Raw genomic sequence first — 18,713 nt, 5'->3', positions numbered from 1 at the left:
GGTATTTTTACGTAATTTCAGCAGCTGACATGTCAGCGTCCAAACTTGGATTTTTTGGATCGAACTATTAAATGCTAAGAACCAGTATCATAACCAGAGCCTCTGGTTACGAGATTGGGATCGAACTTGCATCCATCCCGCAAATCTCGTAACCAGAGCCCGCGATTTCGAGATTGCCATCTTGACCTATCTTGCATCCAAAAAAAAATTATTGTAGTGCTCAAGCCTTGACACGCCAATAATAATTAGAAGTCCTCGAACCTGAAAGGGCGTGAAAATAAGGCCTAGGGGGACCATATGCGTAACGCACCATAGCCCTGCTGGCTGCTTCCGTGTATAAAATTGATTATTTAATCGAAAAAACCACCAATTTTAGGTAGAAAAAAGCCGGACTAGTCATCCTAAAGGACTACTTAAACAAGCACATTTAAAATTAAAACTGTCAATAATACGATGGACAATGTTAAGCAGTTCGGAAGTTCTAAAATAAACAAAGAAAAAGTAATTACCTTAGTTAATGGCAGAAGTCACGTAAACATTGCTGAATCTTGCAACCAAGATGGCGCCGAAAGACAGTTCTGACGTCATATGCAAAGGAAGAATATTTTATAACGAAATGGTCGTCAAAATATTCCTCCAAACCTGGTCAACATGTCTGTACACCCTAGGCTGGGTTTCAGTTGGCAAGTGAGATACTACAAGAATATATCATTGCAAGGTCCTTGCTACTGTTATACTTGGATGTGAAGACTGAAAATGCATAAAAGTTGCATCTGATTCGGAAGCACATTCTATGAAATTTTCTGGGAAAATGACAAATAGTGATATTACTATTAGATCAAACATGTAGGATATCAGGATTCAGGATGCGAGTTCATGAACCGGCTCAGAAGTCAGAACCAAGATGAACTAAAAACGCTGGATAGGGCGGCCCGATAGGGCACTCAAATCACCTGCGTGAATTGTAAAGCAGTGCTTATTCGCATTTATGCAATAAAAAGATTGTTTACACATTTTGTCTGTGTTTTGACTTTGGAAACTCTGACCGTTATTATATTTTATATAGCTCAAAAAATAATCTACAAAACAAAGCTTACTTCATCGAAAGTTTTGAGTAAGATTATAAAAGAACCTTTGAACTATTAATCAGTTTTATATTTCTATTATATGCAATTTTCGGTAAGTGCTTTTGAGCTTTTTGCAGGCTCCTGAGTTGACCTTTTTCCAAACAAACTGGATTTGCTTAGATTTTGAGCCAATCAGCTTGGAGCGTTGACAAATGATTTGCGTCATAACTCCATAAAAGGAAAGTAAACACTTCCATCTCGAAGCCTGACTGTGGCGAACTGCCACAGCAGGAAAACCGTAATAAATGAAATATCGTGAAGAATCGTTCATGCAAGTGCATAGAACTTCCATTAAATGAAAGGGATTGAGGAAATTTTGTTTGGTCATATGTATGCTCTGGATTTTATTTGAAAAGCATTATCTTGTCACATCTATCTGTCGTTTCCATATTTTGTATTAATTTAAATTGTATAGACAGTGTGGGTCGTGTGTGTGTTTTAAATATTATGCCGCGATCGATCAGCCTCGACTATGAAGCTCAGGTCCGTTTGTGGTTTTATATTAAGGTGTCTAAATTGCACGTCTTTTAGCCACGTCAATATATATTTGTCAATGAATGTACACTGTGTTATATAGCTGATTAAGACTTTTTCTTCTGCAGAACGCTCTTCTTGCATTGAACTGCGCGGACGATTTTGACAGGTTTGGGAAAGCAACATCGGACCTGCTGAAATCTGTGCTGCCATGCATAGTAAGTCTTAAAGCTACGACTTTTTATTTTACTAACTCGTTTTAGGCCAAACTGATTCAATTTGACGCTATCCTTGGCGGTACAACAAAATCATCGGATCGAAAGTGCTTGTCACTAAATCGTAAAATTCCAGGCATTCTATTGGGCAATCGGCACTGAAATGAAATATAGAACATGACCCGAGGTTACACAGGAGGTTACTACTGGATACAACTGCCGTATTCGGAAAATTTCACTACCTTCATTGCTTGTTTATAGTTTTTGCCCTTATTGTGTGCAGCTGAATTTACGGTAGCATAATATTACATATACATAGCATAATATAATATTAAAGTTGCCGAGCACGACTAATGTTAGATTAAGGTTAATATCTTAGAGCGCATATTAAAGTATTGAGTGTATTTCACATATTTGTTTGTTTATAAAAGAATTGTCAACATCAGTATTTTTTAATAGTTTTCAAATTATGACAGGAGAAATTAAAACCATCTTTTTAATAACTAGGTGCTGACATCTCTTAAGAATTTGAATTAATTTAACTCCAGTTTTAATAATTGTTTTAAATAGTTTTATTGAGTGTGCTATTTTGGGATGTTAGATTACAAACTTGCAATTTTCACAAGCTTTGCAGGTTAAAGTTTTATTTAGCTATCCAGCTCTGGTACAGCTGTAAAACACATCAGTTGTTTGCTATTTGTGTACAATGTCATGTGCCCATTTGATGAGTGGACAAGAGTAGAATATATATGCAAAAGTCCCCAAACATGGAGGCCTGAAACATTGAGTATATAAATATACAATTAGATTATCAAGGCGATTTGAATGCTATCTATCCAGATGAAAGCATTAGGTTGATAACATTGACAGAGACCTTGACTCATGATACCACAAATACAGAATTCAGTAATTGTTTCAATATGCATTGCATAATCTTCTTTGACGAACAAGAATTTAATCAGCCTTAACATTTTATTCTTAATCTAAATTTTATTCTAAGTTATTCAAAATCTGATTTACTTTAGTGTTAATAAGAAATTCAGAGTCCTTTCCTGACGGGAAATTAAAAAAATCTTCCCTGCCCCACTTTTTTTTCTTGTTTGATTATATATACCTTTTTCACACAATTGCTGCTAAAACCTTAAGCGGTTCTCTGAGTTTAATTTGAGGTACAGTATGTGACCCAATTGGCAAAGCTCACAGCAATTCCAGAGAAGGCAATCTACTCTTCTCATTTCACTTTCTAAAAAGCTACTCAAAAGTCACCAGGATAAGTATCATAAAAGTCAGCTAATTCGCTCAAGTGCAGATTCCCACATAATGATATAGTGAAATAATACCAATTGTCAATATGTTAATCTACACAATGCCTGAATTGCATTAATGTTTCATCACAGGGTTGCAATATCTTAAATGGGTTTCATCCCTGAATAAGATTTAAAACTAGTTGAGGCACAACCAAAACATTTGACTTAATTCTAACCTCGCACTATGGATCACAACCTGTAGATGCTATTAAAGCATTAAACACCTTCCAAAGGTTAAAACATTAATCCTACCAACCGATGAAAATTGAAAAGCGCCCTAATGTTGTAATCCTTGTTGATGACAAAAGTCACAAAACTTCCAAGCTTCTGAGTTTTCCCGAACTGCTTTGGTTACTGAGGTGTTTCCAAGTTGACCAACACCAGCTAAATCTGCATGCCTGTAATTTCAATGTGGTGTGAACATGCTCAGACCCCATTCTCACGAGAGGTGTATCTCAACAACGTTTGCAACAGGAAAGCACACAACTGCACAGATAGCAACACTGATTACGCTCTTGCGTTGTGTGTACAAAGGTACAAATATGCAAAGTTAACAAAATAGGAGTGCCCAACAGAGTTAAAGAACTACCAACCAATTAAAGCGATCGTATAACCCACCATCGATCTGTTTTTTGGACGGCCAACCGCTCGCCGAAAAGGGATGCCTTGTTTTCGAGAAATAGATCAGTTCATATTATTTGAAAAGTTCATATATCGAAATATCACGGCGTTGTATTGAATCCTATAGAGCATTCGAGGATTTCGAGCGAAACTAAAATGCGACGCGGGTAATTGCGCGATGTGCTAGCAATAGGGGTATAAGGAACATCATAATGTGTAGTTGGAACATGATAATGTGTACTGTAGTTGTTGCATGAATATCCTTCACAATCCTGGCTCACAACAGTAAATCTTATTTAGCTGATTGGTGTAAGATACTTTTTCTGCTGTATTCCCGAGCTCATGACTAGTATGAACTACGTGAAATTTCTGATTAAGACACTGCAGTCATCATTGGCGTAGGAAGCACGATAATTGGAAGGGGGAGATTATAATAGGCTGTAAAGACAATCAATTTAAATAGAAATTGTCAGGTAGAGTCATGAATATGTGAATATACACCCCTCCGCGCCCCCTTCCCCAATTATCGTGCTTCCTACGCCACTGGTCATAGATCCTAGCAAACACTCTTAGCTTCACGAAGGCCAAAGCTCCATAGAAGGCCTGCGCATCTCATGCAGTCAATGCAATGAAATTAATGCATCAATTCATATTTACTACACAGACTATGCAAACATTTGAAACTCTTATACCATCACTTATACGAATGTACATTTTACCAAAATGCATACAGTCTGGAATTGTTTAGAAAAGCGCATCAACGTTCTTTGAAGGACAAACATTCTCGTTTCCACTTGCTCTCTGCATGGCGAAATGTTCATTCGCTACGTTTTCTGTAGTCATAAATTGCCACCCCGAGTCAAGATCATTGAGCTTATTCGCCTGATTACCGCCGTCCTCTTGACCTGTACTCGGTTATATACAGCAATGATGTTTAACACCGTGATAAGAGGTAGCGCCATAACCACTTCACTTTTCGAGTTGTATACTGTAAAATGGCGCAAATATATATTATATGACTTTTTTTTCGGATAGAGCATTTTATAGTCTGATTATCCTTTTCGGGCAAGTTATCAGTTTACTAAATAATCGTACACGTATTCAATCATTTCAATGCATCATTGTCGATAACTTAAAAGTTACTTCCATCACCGACTATATGACCGAGTGTCACATCCCCACGGCCCCATCCCCTTATACTCGACTTAATATGTTGATTGTATGTTGATTGTAAAAAGAATCAGTATGTTAGAATTGAAAGACTGCATGCATGATATATTTTATTAGATAAAGCAAGTTGGCTTTGTACTGAATCCATTTTCCGATGGACTGCAATCTACGTCATTTGGTGAACATGACAAAGAAACTTTTTTCAGGTAATTGTAGTTATTATAAACACGGGCATTTTTACATATTGTATACTGTCTATATATATATGTATATATAGACGGATTAGAATCTTTTTAATTTTTAAAAATTTTATATACTCTACTTTAGCGGGAATTTACAAAACAGGCTTTGGCTGAGTCCTGGTTTAGAACTCGATGATCCCTTAGTGAAATTAATGCCTGAAGCTCTAAAGCCACTCAGTTCTGGAAACTATGGTTAGTACATGAAAAGAACTTAGAATAGCGCTAAGGAATACAGTACAACGTATATAGCTACTTAGTGAAATTAATGCCTGAAGCTCTAAAGCATGGTTAGTACATGAAAAGAACTTAGAATAGCGCCAAGGCTGTATATACATGCAGTGCAACGTATATACTTATGTTCACAGACACAGTCTCTACAGAGGCTATTCCTTTCGTGTTTGTTTACGCACGAGCTTTGCAAGATCCTGTTCAGTGTTCATTGTAATATGGCCGATTGCGAAATTATTGATGAGGTTATGAAAATGTGTTTGTGCTCCAGGGGACCCTAATTTGATCTTTTGGCAAATTATCAAAAACAAAAAGCGTCGTATGCTATACGGAATATTTGCTCTAAGGACTCTATAGACGAATGACGTAATGAGTGACGTTAGTATACAACTTATAATATCGGCCTTAAGTTAGTTTTTGTACGTGTGCTTCCTTCTGTGGAACAACATAAACTTATAATAGAGCAATTATACAACAAAATTCGGCCTAGTCCTTATAATGTCAGCTATGGACGCATATCCTAGACAAGATTACTGAGCCAACTCTCTTACGGCGAGCTGCACGCCAAACCTATATGATGGCGATCTATATACATGATTGCAGTATACTTTGATAGTATGCTGTGAAGTAGCGTTTTTTTATATATACTTTGCTTCATACATATAGTTTATTTCTGGCCAGTGAATGGAAGAACGGACAAAGTGGTTGTTCTACACATGGTAAGGTGTCGTATATTTCAGTAACGTGTTTCGAATATATATACGCTTGCAAGCGCGTTTACCCAGGGCGACCAGACTATGCAGACGTCTCTGTGTTGAAACACACACAGAGATCCGGCGTATACGCGAATTGAATTAACGGCCAGGCAGTTATAACAAAACATTTTCAAATGTGCATGTTCACGTCGCTATACAACATAGTTTTGGGGTTTAACCTAATTCACATGCTTGAATTTGTTGAAACATTATGTGCGCATAGTGTAATAGCAAATTATAGTGTATAGTCATAACTATATCGCATGCGATGACGTAAAACTACTTATTGTTGATCTTTATCAATTTAGATGCTGACGTCCAGGAAATTGTCCGACGAAGAAGAATCACAACTTGAGTTCTTTGAAAAACAGGCAAGAACCAATGAAAAATTTGTTTGAGACGATTTCATCTACAACATGAATGTTTATCTGCTTGCAAACAGACCGAGTCTTTTCAATGTATTTCATTCCACGTCACATATATGCATGGCCGTGAGTCTGAGTTTGAATTCCAAGAATAACATTTGAGTGGGCGAGCTAGGACAAAATTTCGACAAGTGTTTATCTGTATTTTCACGAACCATTGTAGTTCCGTATTATGATTCATAATAAATCAGTATTCAAGATTTCAGTGCAAGCGTCCTTCATGAATTTCAGTAATTAGCTACTTTCAGAATATTAAACCGTTACGTACGTTTTAAAAACATGATAAAGTACAATATGAATATTCAAATGCGAAATAAGGATGTTTAATTTAGGCTTCCATATCCCCCCTCTCTCGTTTCCCGTTTGATATAAGGTTTAGTTCGATAACATGTCAAGGAAGTTTCTTTGCAGTCTTCTTATGCACGGTCCTATTTTCGATTCACACATCTTGTGTCCTTGGTCTTGAATTTTGCTCGAACTATACGCGTTGGACGTTGTATTTCGCTAAAGGCTAAACTACAAACATGAAATGATTATTAATAATCGTTTATTACATTTCAGATTAGCACAAGCTACCAAAACTTGCTGCGACATTTTCCAAATGCCGAGCAAAAATATTTTAAATTATTAGGTAGGTATTACTATGAAGGTGTAGTGAAATCACTAGCTAGAATCACTATATATTTCCTGTGTTTCGAATTACCCCCTCGCTGGCAATCTTTGGCAGGAAATAGGAAATGTCTGGCAATGATAAAGCCATTATTCAAAAGTTTAGGAATTCAGAGGTCACTGAGTTGTATATTATATCGCGAATGCGAATATATTTCCGCCAAATTTACAAGAATTTGCGGAAAAAACGATGACGGTTGGATTTGAGTTTGGCCTTGGTTATTTTAGTTGATTAACTTATTGTACTTGATAACGGGAAGAATCTAACGCTGTTCCTTGTACCGAACTCCCGTCTGAGATGTTTGATGAATATCCACCAAAGGTGACGGCCAGTGGCGTAGCCAACCTGACGATTTAGTCATGCTATGCAAATTTTATGTTATTATCAGTATTCATTTCTTTAGACATTCATCGTTTTCACAGTCAATGAACAACAAAATATTATCATAGCATGACTAAATTGTCGGGCTGGCTACGCCACTGTTGACGGCTATATTAACAAGTCTCGTTTCAGGTGCCAAACTTTTCATGTGCGTAACTCACAGCCAAAGCTATATAATGTTAATGAGCTAAAGTTTTTGTTTAAGTTCATTTGCATTCAAATTGACACACGAATGTTCTACGGGTCTAATTTTCTGATTCAGAACAATCCATTAGGGCACATTTAACCACAGTAAATTACCATTCACTTTGTCGATCTTTACAGGTGGAATGTACGAAAAAAGTTTTGCCCTCCTGTCTGAAAGAATTATCCGATACGTAAGTAATGAATACTATAAGCCGAGGGCAGCAGGATTTAAATAGCGGTGGGATGTATTGGGCATTTTAATCAGGAATTGAATGCTAGTCAAAATTACTACACAGGAGGGAGCAAATTACGATACAGAATTCCGCATGTTATAGCTGCAAAGCGCAGTCAACACATACAGTGGACAATTAAGTCCATCCGATTACTGTGTCTGGATTTAGAGTTGATCCCACTGGAGTCTATGACGTCACGTGAAACCCGAGAGAAGAAGCCGTGTTATTCAAATAATTTTTGAGACTAGAGAGGCGGAGCACTTCAATAGTTTTGCACAACATCCTTGTCTAAAGTTTCAAAGCTCTGCCTGGAAATATACTTTATTTCGTTCGTCTGGAAATCATATAATCTTTAAGTCCGTAAAAGTTCTTAATTTTAGGAGTCAATTTCTTTCGTGCACCTGTTTTGAGCGATTTGTTCCTTCGCGGATACGAATATTCAGTAATGCCTTACCATAGTTGTCTTAAGTAAATTAGCTAGTAAGTACACCACGTAAGGCTCTAATACTGCAAAGCTTTCGGTCCGTTAACCCGGGCCTTCATAGAGAGAGAGAGAGAGAGAGAGAGCTCTAGAGGGAGAGAGATTCCCCTCTGCATGTCACATACATGAATGCATAATTTTCTTGTTCTTATTCAGCTTCAAGAGGTCACCCAAGCATCTTCAGGGCTTATTTTGGCCGTTGACTCTGCTTCCGACGAACTTTATCACAAAGTAAAGATATCGTTTTATACAGTATATAATACCAATATGCATAACATATATAATATTGCGAGTAAGATATCAACTTTGATATTGGACACATAAAAAATAGTCGCGTCACTGGCCAGAAATATTGAGTCTTTTTTTTTGACCAAAGAACAACAACATCTGGAGTGTCTTGTTTGAGGATAATTTTAAATTCAATTTTTCAGGTAAAACGAACGAGCGGTGTTTTGGTTGAAAATAGGTTTGAGGTAAATTCTGTAACTTTATAGTGAATGTAGCTAAATAAATGTTTTTCTTGTTTAAATTAGATTTTAATCTATAGCGTTCATAAAAGAGTTATTACAGCCATTATAAAGGCTTGCAATCGCGACTCACCCTAAAACATACACACACACACGAGAAACTGTATGTTGCATGTAGTTGTTTTAGCTCACACCTACCTGCTCCTACCTGCTAATATATAAGTAGGGCTATTTATCATTTATCACAACCTGTATCGTTTAGAGTCGGAGGCGCTATATAAATGATACTTACTGGTGTCTAAAAAAATACACTTCAATTCAGACACTATAATATCTATACCCCCTCCTGTGTTATGTATATTGTGACAACTTTGTGCCCACTTTTGTCGAGTACAGTATATAACTCTTAATTCCATTTTTTTAGCTAACCGGTACATTCTTCGAGAACGTTGTCAAGAGTGGATCCAAAATCAATGTAAATGGTACAACATCCGTAAGTTTCTATTTTTTTCTCAATTTACATGATTAGTATACAACCAAGTTTTTCTTCCGGTTGAAAATACTCGTCAATTGGGGGGGGGGGAGGATGTCCCTGGCACTGACTTCAAGATACGCTTGCGCATAAAAAATAATTGAATAATTTTTTCTTCAGGTTTCACTATGTCGTGAGAAAATAATCAGTACGTTAACAGGTTTGTTATTGGTCTTGAAATCTTTGTACTACTAAACCAACCTGTGTATTAAAACATGTATACGTCTTCACTGAAAGTGACGACTCTGAAACTCACTGAAAGTTTTCGCTCAAAATGGCGATGAATCGAAAAGGAGTGACTTCGTTGTTTGTCTTGAAAGCTATATATCGAGCGAAAAAATAAACATCGCATTTTATTAACAAAAAATAAAAATTTTCAAAAAGTTAAAGATTTTGCATAATACGAGAAGATTGACTGTTAACAAATTTATCGTTTACGTTTGGTTTATCATGCAAGTTTAACATTAATTTATTAAAATTTTTCGTGTTCCTAATAAATAAACTTCAGCATGTATTCTACATTTTAAATAGATTAAGAAGCTTGTAACTTTTCGAGAACAGTCACCCCTGGAAAAACAAAATAATTCCACGACTTCCATTTCATCCCATATTTAGAATGCCATAGGACGTCTTCGACGAATGTCTGTTCTACACAACGTTGTCTACTTCAATTAGGATGGCTTCCTTTTGGAGCAGCATTTCGAACACGCGGGTTTTCGCGCAATGAAATTAAAATCCTCATTTTTTGTGACGTCATGCACGAACATTAAAATATGCCCGCATTCTCGTGATCAAACCTGGCAACATGATAAAATAATGATCTTTTCTGCACAACTGTGTGCAACCTAATTGAAACTGTAGGAGCCACCTTAAGATAATAAACATGTTTTTTTCAAGTTGATATTGAAATTTCTTGCCATATTTTTATATCTTAATTAGCACTTGCGCACCGTTTCTTCGCGGGGTTGTTCCCTGTGTAGAGTGCTCTGTTAACGAAAAGAGTGCACCCAAATTGTCGCGAGGCTTTACAACTTTTAAAATCTGTTGAGTATGTTGTATCTGGATTTTTTTCAGACGTCCCTGTAAAGTCTCTTTTGTGTATTCCAATCATTCATACAAAAAGTCAAAAGACTTTTTGTGTAGTTTGCCTTTTCAATGAAAAAACAAGCGGAAGGTAAGATCTGGAGAAGCTATTGAACTATACGCGTATACGAGGTCTGTGAACGATGGAAACTTATCGAATGTCGCTTGTTTATGTTTAGTTTTTCTCAGGCGAAAGAAGAAATTGTTCGCTCAACGTGTGATTATTTCAATGCACAAATTTTCAATGCCTTAGAATGGGAGAAGGAGCTTGTTTACCGTCGGCAACAGGAGGTGCTGTGCCATTTGTGTTGATCTTCAAACCAAAAAGAGTTATGGCCAGCCTCCACTTGCACGTACGTGCGCGAAATCGCACGTACGGCTGCGTGTTGACGGCCGCCTTGAAAGTAGCCTACAGTTCTACTGTCATACGTGCAAAAAATTAACCGCGACGGCCGGCACTAGCGACCGGTTTCGAATCACTGAGCATGCACCAAATCGGCCACACTGACAGTAAGTGCAAGTGGAAGCCAGCCTTTGCCAAATCTTGTCAACGTCTCCACGAAAGTGAAAAATTATAGAAGTGAATTTTGCACAGGGTTCCCCAATAAAGTTTGTTTTCGACGATCGATAGGGCTTCAAATCGCAAAAATCCTTCAGTTAGATTTAAAAAATTCGAACGGTGATTGTCAATTGAAAAATTTATTTCCTCTTTATAGCATTTGTTGAATGTCGCGAAGAATTTATTTATTCACCTTGGTAAGTCTTCTTGTTTTCCCCATTATAATTTTTCTGCAATATCTGTCGCCGTTGAATTGTCTATATAAATTGCAAGAAATTGTAATAACTTGTCTTTCTTAGATGACGTAACTGTGCTGCTAACTGAGATCTTACAAGAGGCCAGGAATTTAACTCAAGCTGAGATGTACGTATAAAAAAACATGAGTATAAACTGGAGTCAGGTGTACCGATGAAAGCTCGACATGGAATGCTAAGTTCTTAAATTTTATTTGCAAGTAACCAGAAATCGAGGAAACGTTTTGAAGAACTTCTTTGGTTGATTTCGTCATTTTGTATTTAGTGGTTCATTATTTCTTGTGGACAAAGAGCGACAGGAACTGGTTTCGAAAGTATTTTTCAATCATCGTGGACAGGAAATTGGAGAGAAAGAGGTATACTCTACAGTATAGTCTTTCCATAATGCTAGCTTGTGCGAGTATTGTTCGCATAAGGAAAGAATGAATTATGTTGTTTTGACCATTGTCGCTAACAAAACAGCTCAAATCCTAGTACCGGTTGACATTTAAAAAATAAAAAAGGAATAAAAATTAATAAACAATCATGAAGGTGAACGTATAATGAAAATATTCGTTGCGATTTTCTTCTTTTGAGTGTCCGTAACTCATCTTCTCTCGTTCACACCAAAAAGAAGGAAATCAGGGCAAGGGCCTTATAGTGCAAAATGAAAAGATAAGGCTCCTCCAAGCTGGACTGGAAATTTAAACTTTCTGAGAATTGGTACTTTATGTATTTTTAGGAGACCAGGGAAGTAAGAGTACCGCTCGGACAAGGTATCTCTGGACATGTTGCAAAAACTGGTAATTGAAGTTCAATACTTTCATTTCCGTGCAGAATGCGTGTGAGTAATTTCCCTACATGAAAACGATGTACTGGAATACAAATAGGCTCTTTTTTGAAAAAAATGCTTCATTTTCTTCAGGAGTAATGTTAAACATCAAAGATGCATACTCTCATCCTTTATTTTGTCGGGACGTCGACAGAGAAACAGGTTTTAAGACGAGGTATGAAAAGTCCTGGTACATGTTGATAATTTTTGTGAATATATTTATAATACGACAAGCTGATTTCTGTCTCGGTATATAAATGCCTCCCTCGCATTCTTGCAATTTCAAAACTGTAACCATAGTCTTCTTTGTCTTGTTTTAAGAAATATACTTTGCTTCCCCATCAGAGATGAAAAAGGTTTGATGTTTGTGCTTTTTAATATACAGAATTTGCATTAAGTCGCGACTATAGACGGGCGATTTTTGACGGCGATTCTCTTCCGCTGGTGTATGTTATTGGTCATATTTAACAAATTAGTTTCCTTTCTTCGTAAATATTATACAACTGTGTACATAATTTTCTCAATAACACACGATAGAAAGAGAATATCGCCAACAAAAATTGGCCGTGTAGCCGTGGCCTTAGATAACAACATCATCATTATATGCATCTCTTCACATTAGATAACTACTGCATATAATTTGATTTCTTTTCCCTTTATAATTGCAGAGGTGATTGGTGTCGGACAACTGGTTAACAAAATTAACGGTTAGTCAGCACTGAGTGTGTTCAAATGGTTTAAAAGATACGTGCACTGAACGTGTACTTTGACTCCTGAAATTCCCCGATATCATTTAAATTCAGTGGTATGTTACACATTTTAGGTCCAGCTTTTACCCGTTTTGACGAGGATTTAACGAAAGCGTTTGCCATCTTTTGTGGAATCAGTATTTGTCATGTAAGGCCCTGTTCATATGCACTCGCTTAACAGGACTTGAATGCAAATTTAGGCATATTTCAAACAGTGTAACTAATTACCAATATTTGCAATATGTGAAAAATTATTTACGTTGGTTGGGAAGTACGTGCATGCATGTATGTTTTAATCATGACAACTCGTGATATTAATTGTCAATAGTCATCAGTTGTACATATAGAGGTATAGGAACCTTAATATTCTATAATTGAATTATAAGGGGTTGTGTTTCTTGTAGAGTCTGTTGTACAAAAAAGTGATGGACGCTCAAAATCGGGACAAGATCACGAATGAGCTGATGATTTATCATATGAAGGTACAGGTACTATATCGAACCTCTCATGAGTCGGGAGCCATAGGAAGAAAAAGGATGAAAGGGATTCTCAAGTACAATGTTCTGTATTCTTACTTGTATAATATGCATATGTTGCAACAGCATTGACGATTATCCTAGCTGTTTCCACTTCTATTCCCCATCTTTCTATCTCTTTATGGCAGTCTTTATACTGCATGTGCTGACTGCTGTGACGATCTTATTTTATGCAGGTTACGTCAAAAGACGTCCAGTACTATTCTTCAGAAAGGATTCTTAAACCTCAGGAAGTAGATAAAGATTTTCATCATATCCTCTTCCGACCGAGGCTAACGCCAAATTTGGAGTTTGTTAAGGTATGATAGTGCGTAAGATATGGCAAGAACAGGCTCATTTATACGTTTTTAAATTATTGAAATTTGCAATTCATGCATCAGTAATGTCTGTTTATACAACGTTCAGGCTTGCATGAGCATGTTTGAAGACATGGATCTCATTAGGAAATGGAAAATTTCATACGAAACATTAATCAGGTGTGTTGGATATTTTACACGCGTATAACATTTTTTTACGTTGTGATCCAGTATTGAAGCTAACCTATAGCTAAGGCAGTTACACAGCTGATCGGTTAATGTCATCGATAGCAATGGAAATAGGCGGCTTCAAAGTTCCTTTTAAACGTTTTCAGATTGCTAATGTACATTATTTTAACATACGCGGCATAAAAATGATGACTACAGTGTTACTTTCGAGTCAGCTTTCAAACCTTGTCGACTGATTTGATGTCAATGCATACAGCTATAGTGTGAAAGCAATCTTTTAACCGTAACATGCGGCTTGTTGTTGCCATCCTAAACTTCCTGAAAGCTGCTTTCCTGGTCTACGTGCGAAAAAAAAATAGGTCACGTAGAAAACGGCGGAATATTTTTTGTATACATATAGGCCTATATGTAATTCGTACTATTCAGTATATCTGTTAACGCAGACTTCCGCGTGTGTTTATATTACATGCATAAGCACGTATGAAACATGCGTACGTGGAAAGTAGCCTTGATTCTGCCCGTCTTCCACTTCAATCATAGCGAAACATAACGTATTTCTTTGTTCCGAACTCGTTAGTTCTAAGACTCTCGGGTGCGCTGGAAACATTCACATATATATATATATATAGCTATATAGATACACCTAACCGTTTCTCCTTTTGTAAATATTGAAGTACGCTAAAAATACGCTACTGAACAAATATTATATATAAAACGTCAATTCGTCAACTGAACTTCAACTGCATGTCAACGTTTCTAGTAGGGACCGTTGAAGATCGCTAAGTGTGGGACAAATATTCATAAATTCATGTTAGCAGACCGTAACAAACAATCAATTTTACTAATAATGCCGAACGTATATGAATATCCCCCCCATTTAACGATCTTCCGCTGCCTCTGGGACATTTAGCAGTGCTCGGAAGCTTTCATCCAATTGGATAATGCTTTTCTATGCTTTCTAAAGAACGAAACTTTGCTATTGGTTGAAACAGAAATGTATTGTAAAGTTCAGCCAATGAAAATCATTCTTGCGAGGAGCAGCCTCCGCATGCGCCACAATTTAATCATTTTCATTTGTTGGTTATAATGATGAGACTATAATTAATAGCGACAGGTGCATGTAGATAAACACTTTCACAGATGTGGTAATTCGTTCTAACAAACCGTACGTCTTATCTTCTCGCTGTTTTATAGATTTATCCTAATGATTAAGAAAGGTTATAGAGATCTACCTTATCACAATTGGACGCACGCATTTACAGTCAGTCATTTCTGTTATTTACTCTACAAAAATCTGCAACAAATCGATAGCTTTAGGTGAGTAATTGAATATTTCACATTGGTAAATCTACACACTTCCATTTAGATGTCGTTTACTTAAAGACCAAACGTAATAGAAAATCTTTTACTTTCCCCTCGTCACCATCGGTAGTTGACATGAACTATACTCTTTATTCATATATCGCATGTGCCATATTACGTTGTATTTTCTAGCGATATGGAGATTCTTTCGCTGTTTGTATCATGTCTCTGTCACGACCTGGACCACCGAGGAACGAATAATGCTTTTCAAGTGTCTTACGTTAGTCCTAAAGATATTATGTCGTTAATCAAGTAGCGAACATGAAATCTTAATTGAATAATTATATAGCTATGGCTTTCATGCCATAGATTTGGGCGAAGGGGGGTGGGACTCAGTATTGCAACTCAGTGATTGGAGCGACTTCGTTGCTTACTCTATATGTTGGCTTTGTGTTTTCATTGCAATATTTTGTAAAACTCACCAAAATTTATACATTTGTGCAAAATTTCACCATTTTTTTAAAAGTTGCTTTAACCAAATATTTTCGTAGTAGAACATTTGTCTTGTGCGAATGTATAATTAAATTACTGCATAATATAAACATTTCGCGATATAGCTTTATCACAATAATCAATTGGGCTTATTTATTTATCGTTGCCTGTTGTACATTTGTCATTCTAGAATTCAGTCCTTGCTGCCTTGTATAGTTCGGAGGGATCGGTAATGGAGGTACAATTCTAACATGTTTTGATTTCTACCGTATTTGCAGTACTGTTACTCAATGTTCATTGGTATGTTATTGTAACATTTATAGAGACACCACTTCGCGCAGACGTGTTGCATATTAAACACAGAAGGATGTAATATATTTGAAAATCTGACTGGAAAAGTAAGTTACGTACTAGGAAGTCGTGAAGTCGCGTGCGGATGATTTTCATGATCTTTGTGCTTCGATCATCGATTCCATTCTTATGTCTTAGGAATATCACGAAATAATGGATTTAACAAGAAAAATTATATTAGCTACGGACTTATCACATCACTTCAAAATATTAAAAGATTTAAAAAAACTTGCTCGGCTTGGTTTCAGTCCATCTGATCAGACTCAGAGGGAACTTCTGTTGTATCTCATGATGACGTCATGTGATTTATCTGACCAAGTGAAACCGTTTGATTCCGCAAGTGCAGCAGCGGTAAATATATTAGTACACTGTTTTTTTGCCTAATTTGAAATTTGTATCTCATTTAAGGTGGTTCTAATTTCAAAACTATAATGCTGTGACGTAATTATCGAAAGGGTCTATTGCCATGATGTATATTTATTTTGTCGTTGATGTATACATTGTGAATACAGTTTGGGGATTATAGCTCACTCCGGATCCAATGCAATGTACCATTTTATTTCATATCATTAAGCCTGATTCTTCATATGTCTAGGACGGTCGGCGATGGCCACTGTCAGCGATCACTCATGAATGAAATGCTTTGTTATTTTGAACAAATTTTCTTCGGCGACATATGAGAACCAGGCTTTATTTAGGATCAGTTAGAGAACACCGTGATATGGATTAAGACAAAGACAGTATTACCACCAGCATGAATTTTAGAGTAATATAACAACCAGCTAGTAAATTTCACGACATATGTCTGCATAAATGGGAAGGAAATGTCTATATTTAAGAAATATTTTCACGTATTTTACGTAGGACCTCGTTTATGCAGAATTCTTTTCTCAAGGAGATCTGGTGAGTGCTGGGATTAAATTGTTATCAGGTGATTCAGAGTGCCCCACTATCAAAATCATGTAGGTCATCGAATTACACTTCTCCGAAGTTGGCGAAAGATCTCGGTGTTGTACAGAGTATCAAAGACCCAATCCACTTACGGAAATGGAAACTTTTTGGTATCCTGCATGACCTATAGGGTTGAAACTACCAATCTATGCAGTTGAATATAAGTCGTAGATTGAATTTCAAACAAAATTCATTCATATTCTGTTGTAGGAAAAGGCAATGGGTAATAAACCTTCAGAAATGATGGACCGCGAACGAGCGTGCATCCCAAAGCTACAGATTGATTTTATTGATAGTGTCGTATACCCAACGTACAGGTTAGATAACTCTTTTCTCCGCACGAAAGTCTAGCTGCTTAGCGACGGGTAACCCAGAGTTTGAAGGTTTTAAGGAGGTTATCAACAGCTATCCGTTTTAATCTCGTGACTCGTTCCCCCGCTATGTTTGATCTTCTTGGATATGTCGCTGCAGTGAGTGAAATCTGTCAATGTTTATCACTCCAGATTACTCGCAGAAATTTTTCCCGAAACGGAGGTGCTATGTACGGTAATTGATGAAAATAAGGAACAATGGAAGGAGATCGAAGCAAGCGGGGAATATCGGAAATTTGAAGTCCCTTCAACGTACAGCGCTCCACTGTCTCCGTTACCGCAGTTAGAGAAATGCAAAATTGAACGAAAATTGAATGCATTACAGCACTCTACGTGTCGGGATGATGAATCGAAAAAATACTTCAATATCTCATGGCAACAGACGAATGGAGAACGTGAATGAAAAACTAGTACTTGAGAGACTTTCAATTCCGCTTCACGAGTCATGGAAGCGGTGTTTAATAATGTTGTCGTGGAAACAGTCACGTTGCAGTTATAAGGTCGCGCTCGCTAAAGTACTACTACTGCATACGTGGCGTTATTTTTGGTTATAAATGCTTCGTTTTAACATCGACAACTATATTGCTTCTGCAAGTTAAATCGGCAGCGTAGTTGAATTCTGTTTCGACCAATAATCTTGCATTTCGATGTACAACCTCTGCTTAAGCTCTGTGCATTTTGTCGTCACTATAAATAATTTCTCGCCCGTACAGAATGGTTTCTTCCAAAACGATATAATGGCTATAAAGGTACAATTTAAATTCAGGGCTAATGTTGTAAAAGGGGTCGGTTGTATAAAACTCTTGTTGACTATATTTTGAACAGTTGAGTAGCAGCTTTACTTCACGATTCTGATAAGCCATCTTATAACTATAACTATAACTATAACTATAACTATAACTATATATAGCTGGAAGGCTGTATATATTTCGCATTGTTCTCGATCCATATAGAGGCGTTGATCGTCCGCAAAACCAAATTAAACATTCCTTATTTCGCTATGCAAATTTAAGAATTAATTGAATATCTTATCGGCGCACGATTCCAATTGAGAGTTTTAATTTCTACACATGAAAACATGCACTATTGAAGCAAAATGTATATATATTCATATTGTTCAGCATTGTTGTATATATTGTATACGTTTAGTTTAATGCCTCTGTAGTACATTACTGTTGTATATAGATATATAGTGAATTATATATTTTATCATGTACATATATTTTAAGTTAATATATTTACTAAGTTAACGTAT

At 36.6% G+C, this 18,713-nt stretch overlaps 1 protein-coding gene across 2 annotated transcripts; it reads left to right on the top strand.

The window, feature by feature from the left end:
• Nucleotides 1-1,330: 1,330 nt before the first annotated feature.
• On the top strand, nucleotides 1,331-18,636 carry LOC114529161 (cGMP-dependent 3',5'-cyclic phosphodiesterase-like). Of its 2 annotated transcripts, none has more exons than XM_028550939.1 (33): nucleotides 1,331-1,610; nucleotides 1,730-1,819; nucleotides 5,032-5,120; nucleotides 5,242-5,348; nucleotides 6,051-6,103; nucleotides 6,448-6,510; nucleotides 7,126-7,195; nucleotides 7,940-7,992; nucleotides 8,672-8,746; nucleotides 8,947-8,988; nucleotides 9,407-9,475; nucleotides 9,635-9,674; nucleotides 10,589-10,688; nucleotides 10,777-10,888; nucleotides 11,314-11,353; nucleotides 11,456-11,519; nucleotides 11,676-11,766; nucleotides 12,132-12,192; nucleotides 12,315-12,396; nucleotides 12,543-12,577; nucleotides 12,890-12,928; nucleotides 13,045-13,118; nucleotides 13,375-13,452; nucleotides 13,683-13,805; nucleotides 13,912-13,982; nucleotides 15,186-15,308; nucleotides 15,486-15,573; nucleotides 15,976-16,023; nucleotides 16,109-16,183; nucleotides 16,275-16,487; nucleotides 17,001-17,039; nucleotides 17,298-17,404; nucleotides 17,591-18,636. In XM_028550939.1, the coding sequence occupies exons 1-33, from the start codon at nucleotides 1,575-1,577 to the stop codon at nucleotides 17,859-17,861; spliced, it is 2,721 nt and encodes a 906-aa protein (XP_028406740.1). In that variant the 5' UTR covers nucleotides 1,331-1,574; the 3' UTR covers nucleotides 17,862-18,636. The 2 variants fall into 2 exon arrangements, with proteins under 2 accessions (XP_028406740.1, XP_028406731.1); XM_028550930.1 differs by having other exon boundaries at nucleotides 13,375-13,458.
• The last annotated feature ends 77 nt before the right edge of the window (nucleotides 18,637-18,713 follow it).

The sequence above is a fragment of the Dendronephthya gigantea genome, unplaced genomic scaffold, assembly GCF_004324835.1.
Source record: "Dendronephthya gigantea isolate DGI-Jeju-01 unplaced genomic scaffold, DenGig_1.0 000001F, whole genome shotgun sequence".
NCBI classification, from domain to species: domain Eukaryota; kingdom Metazoa; phylum Cnidaria; class Anthozoa; order Malacalcyonacea; family Nephtheidae; genus Dendronephthya; species Dendronephthya gigantea.
The sequence above is the reverse complement of the archived record's forward strand: the minus strand, read 5'-3'. Positions and strand labels throughout refer to the sequence as shown.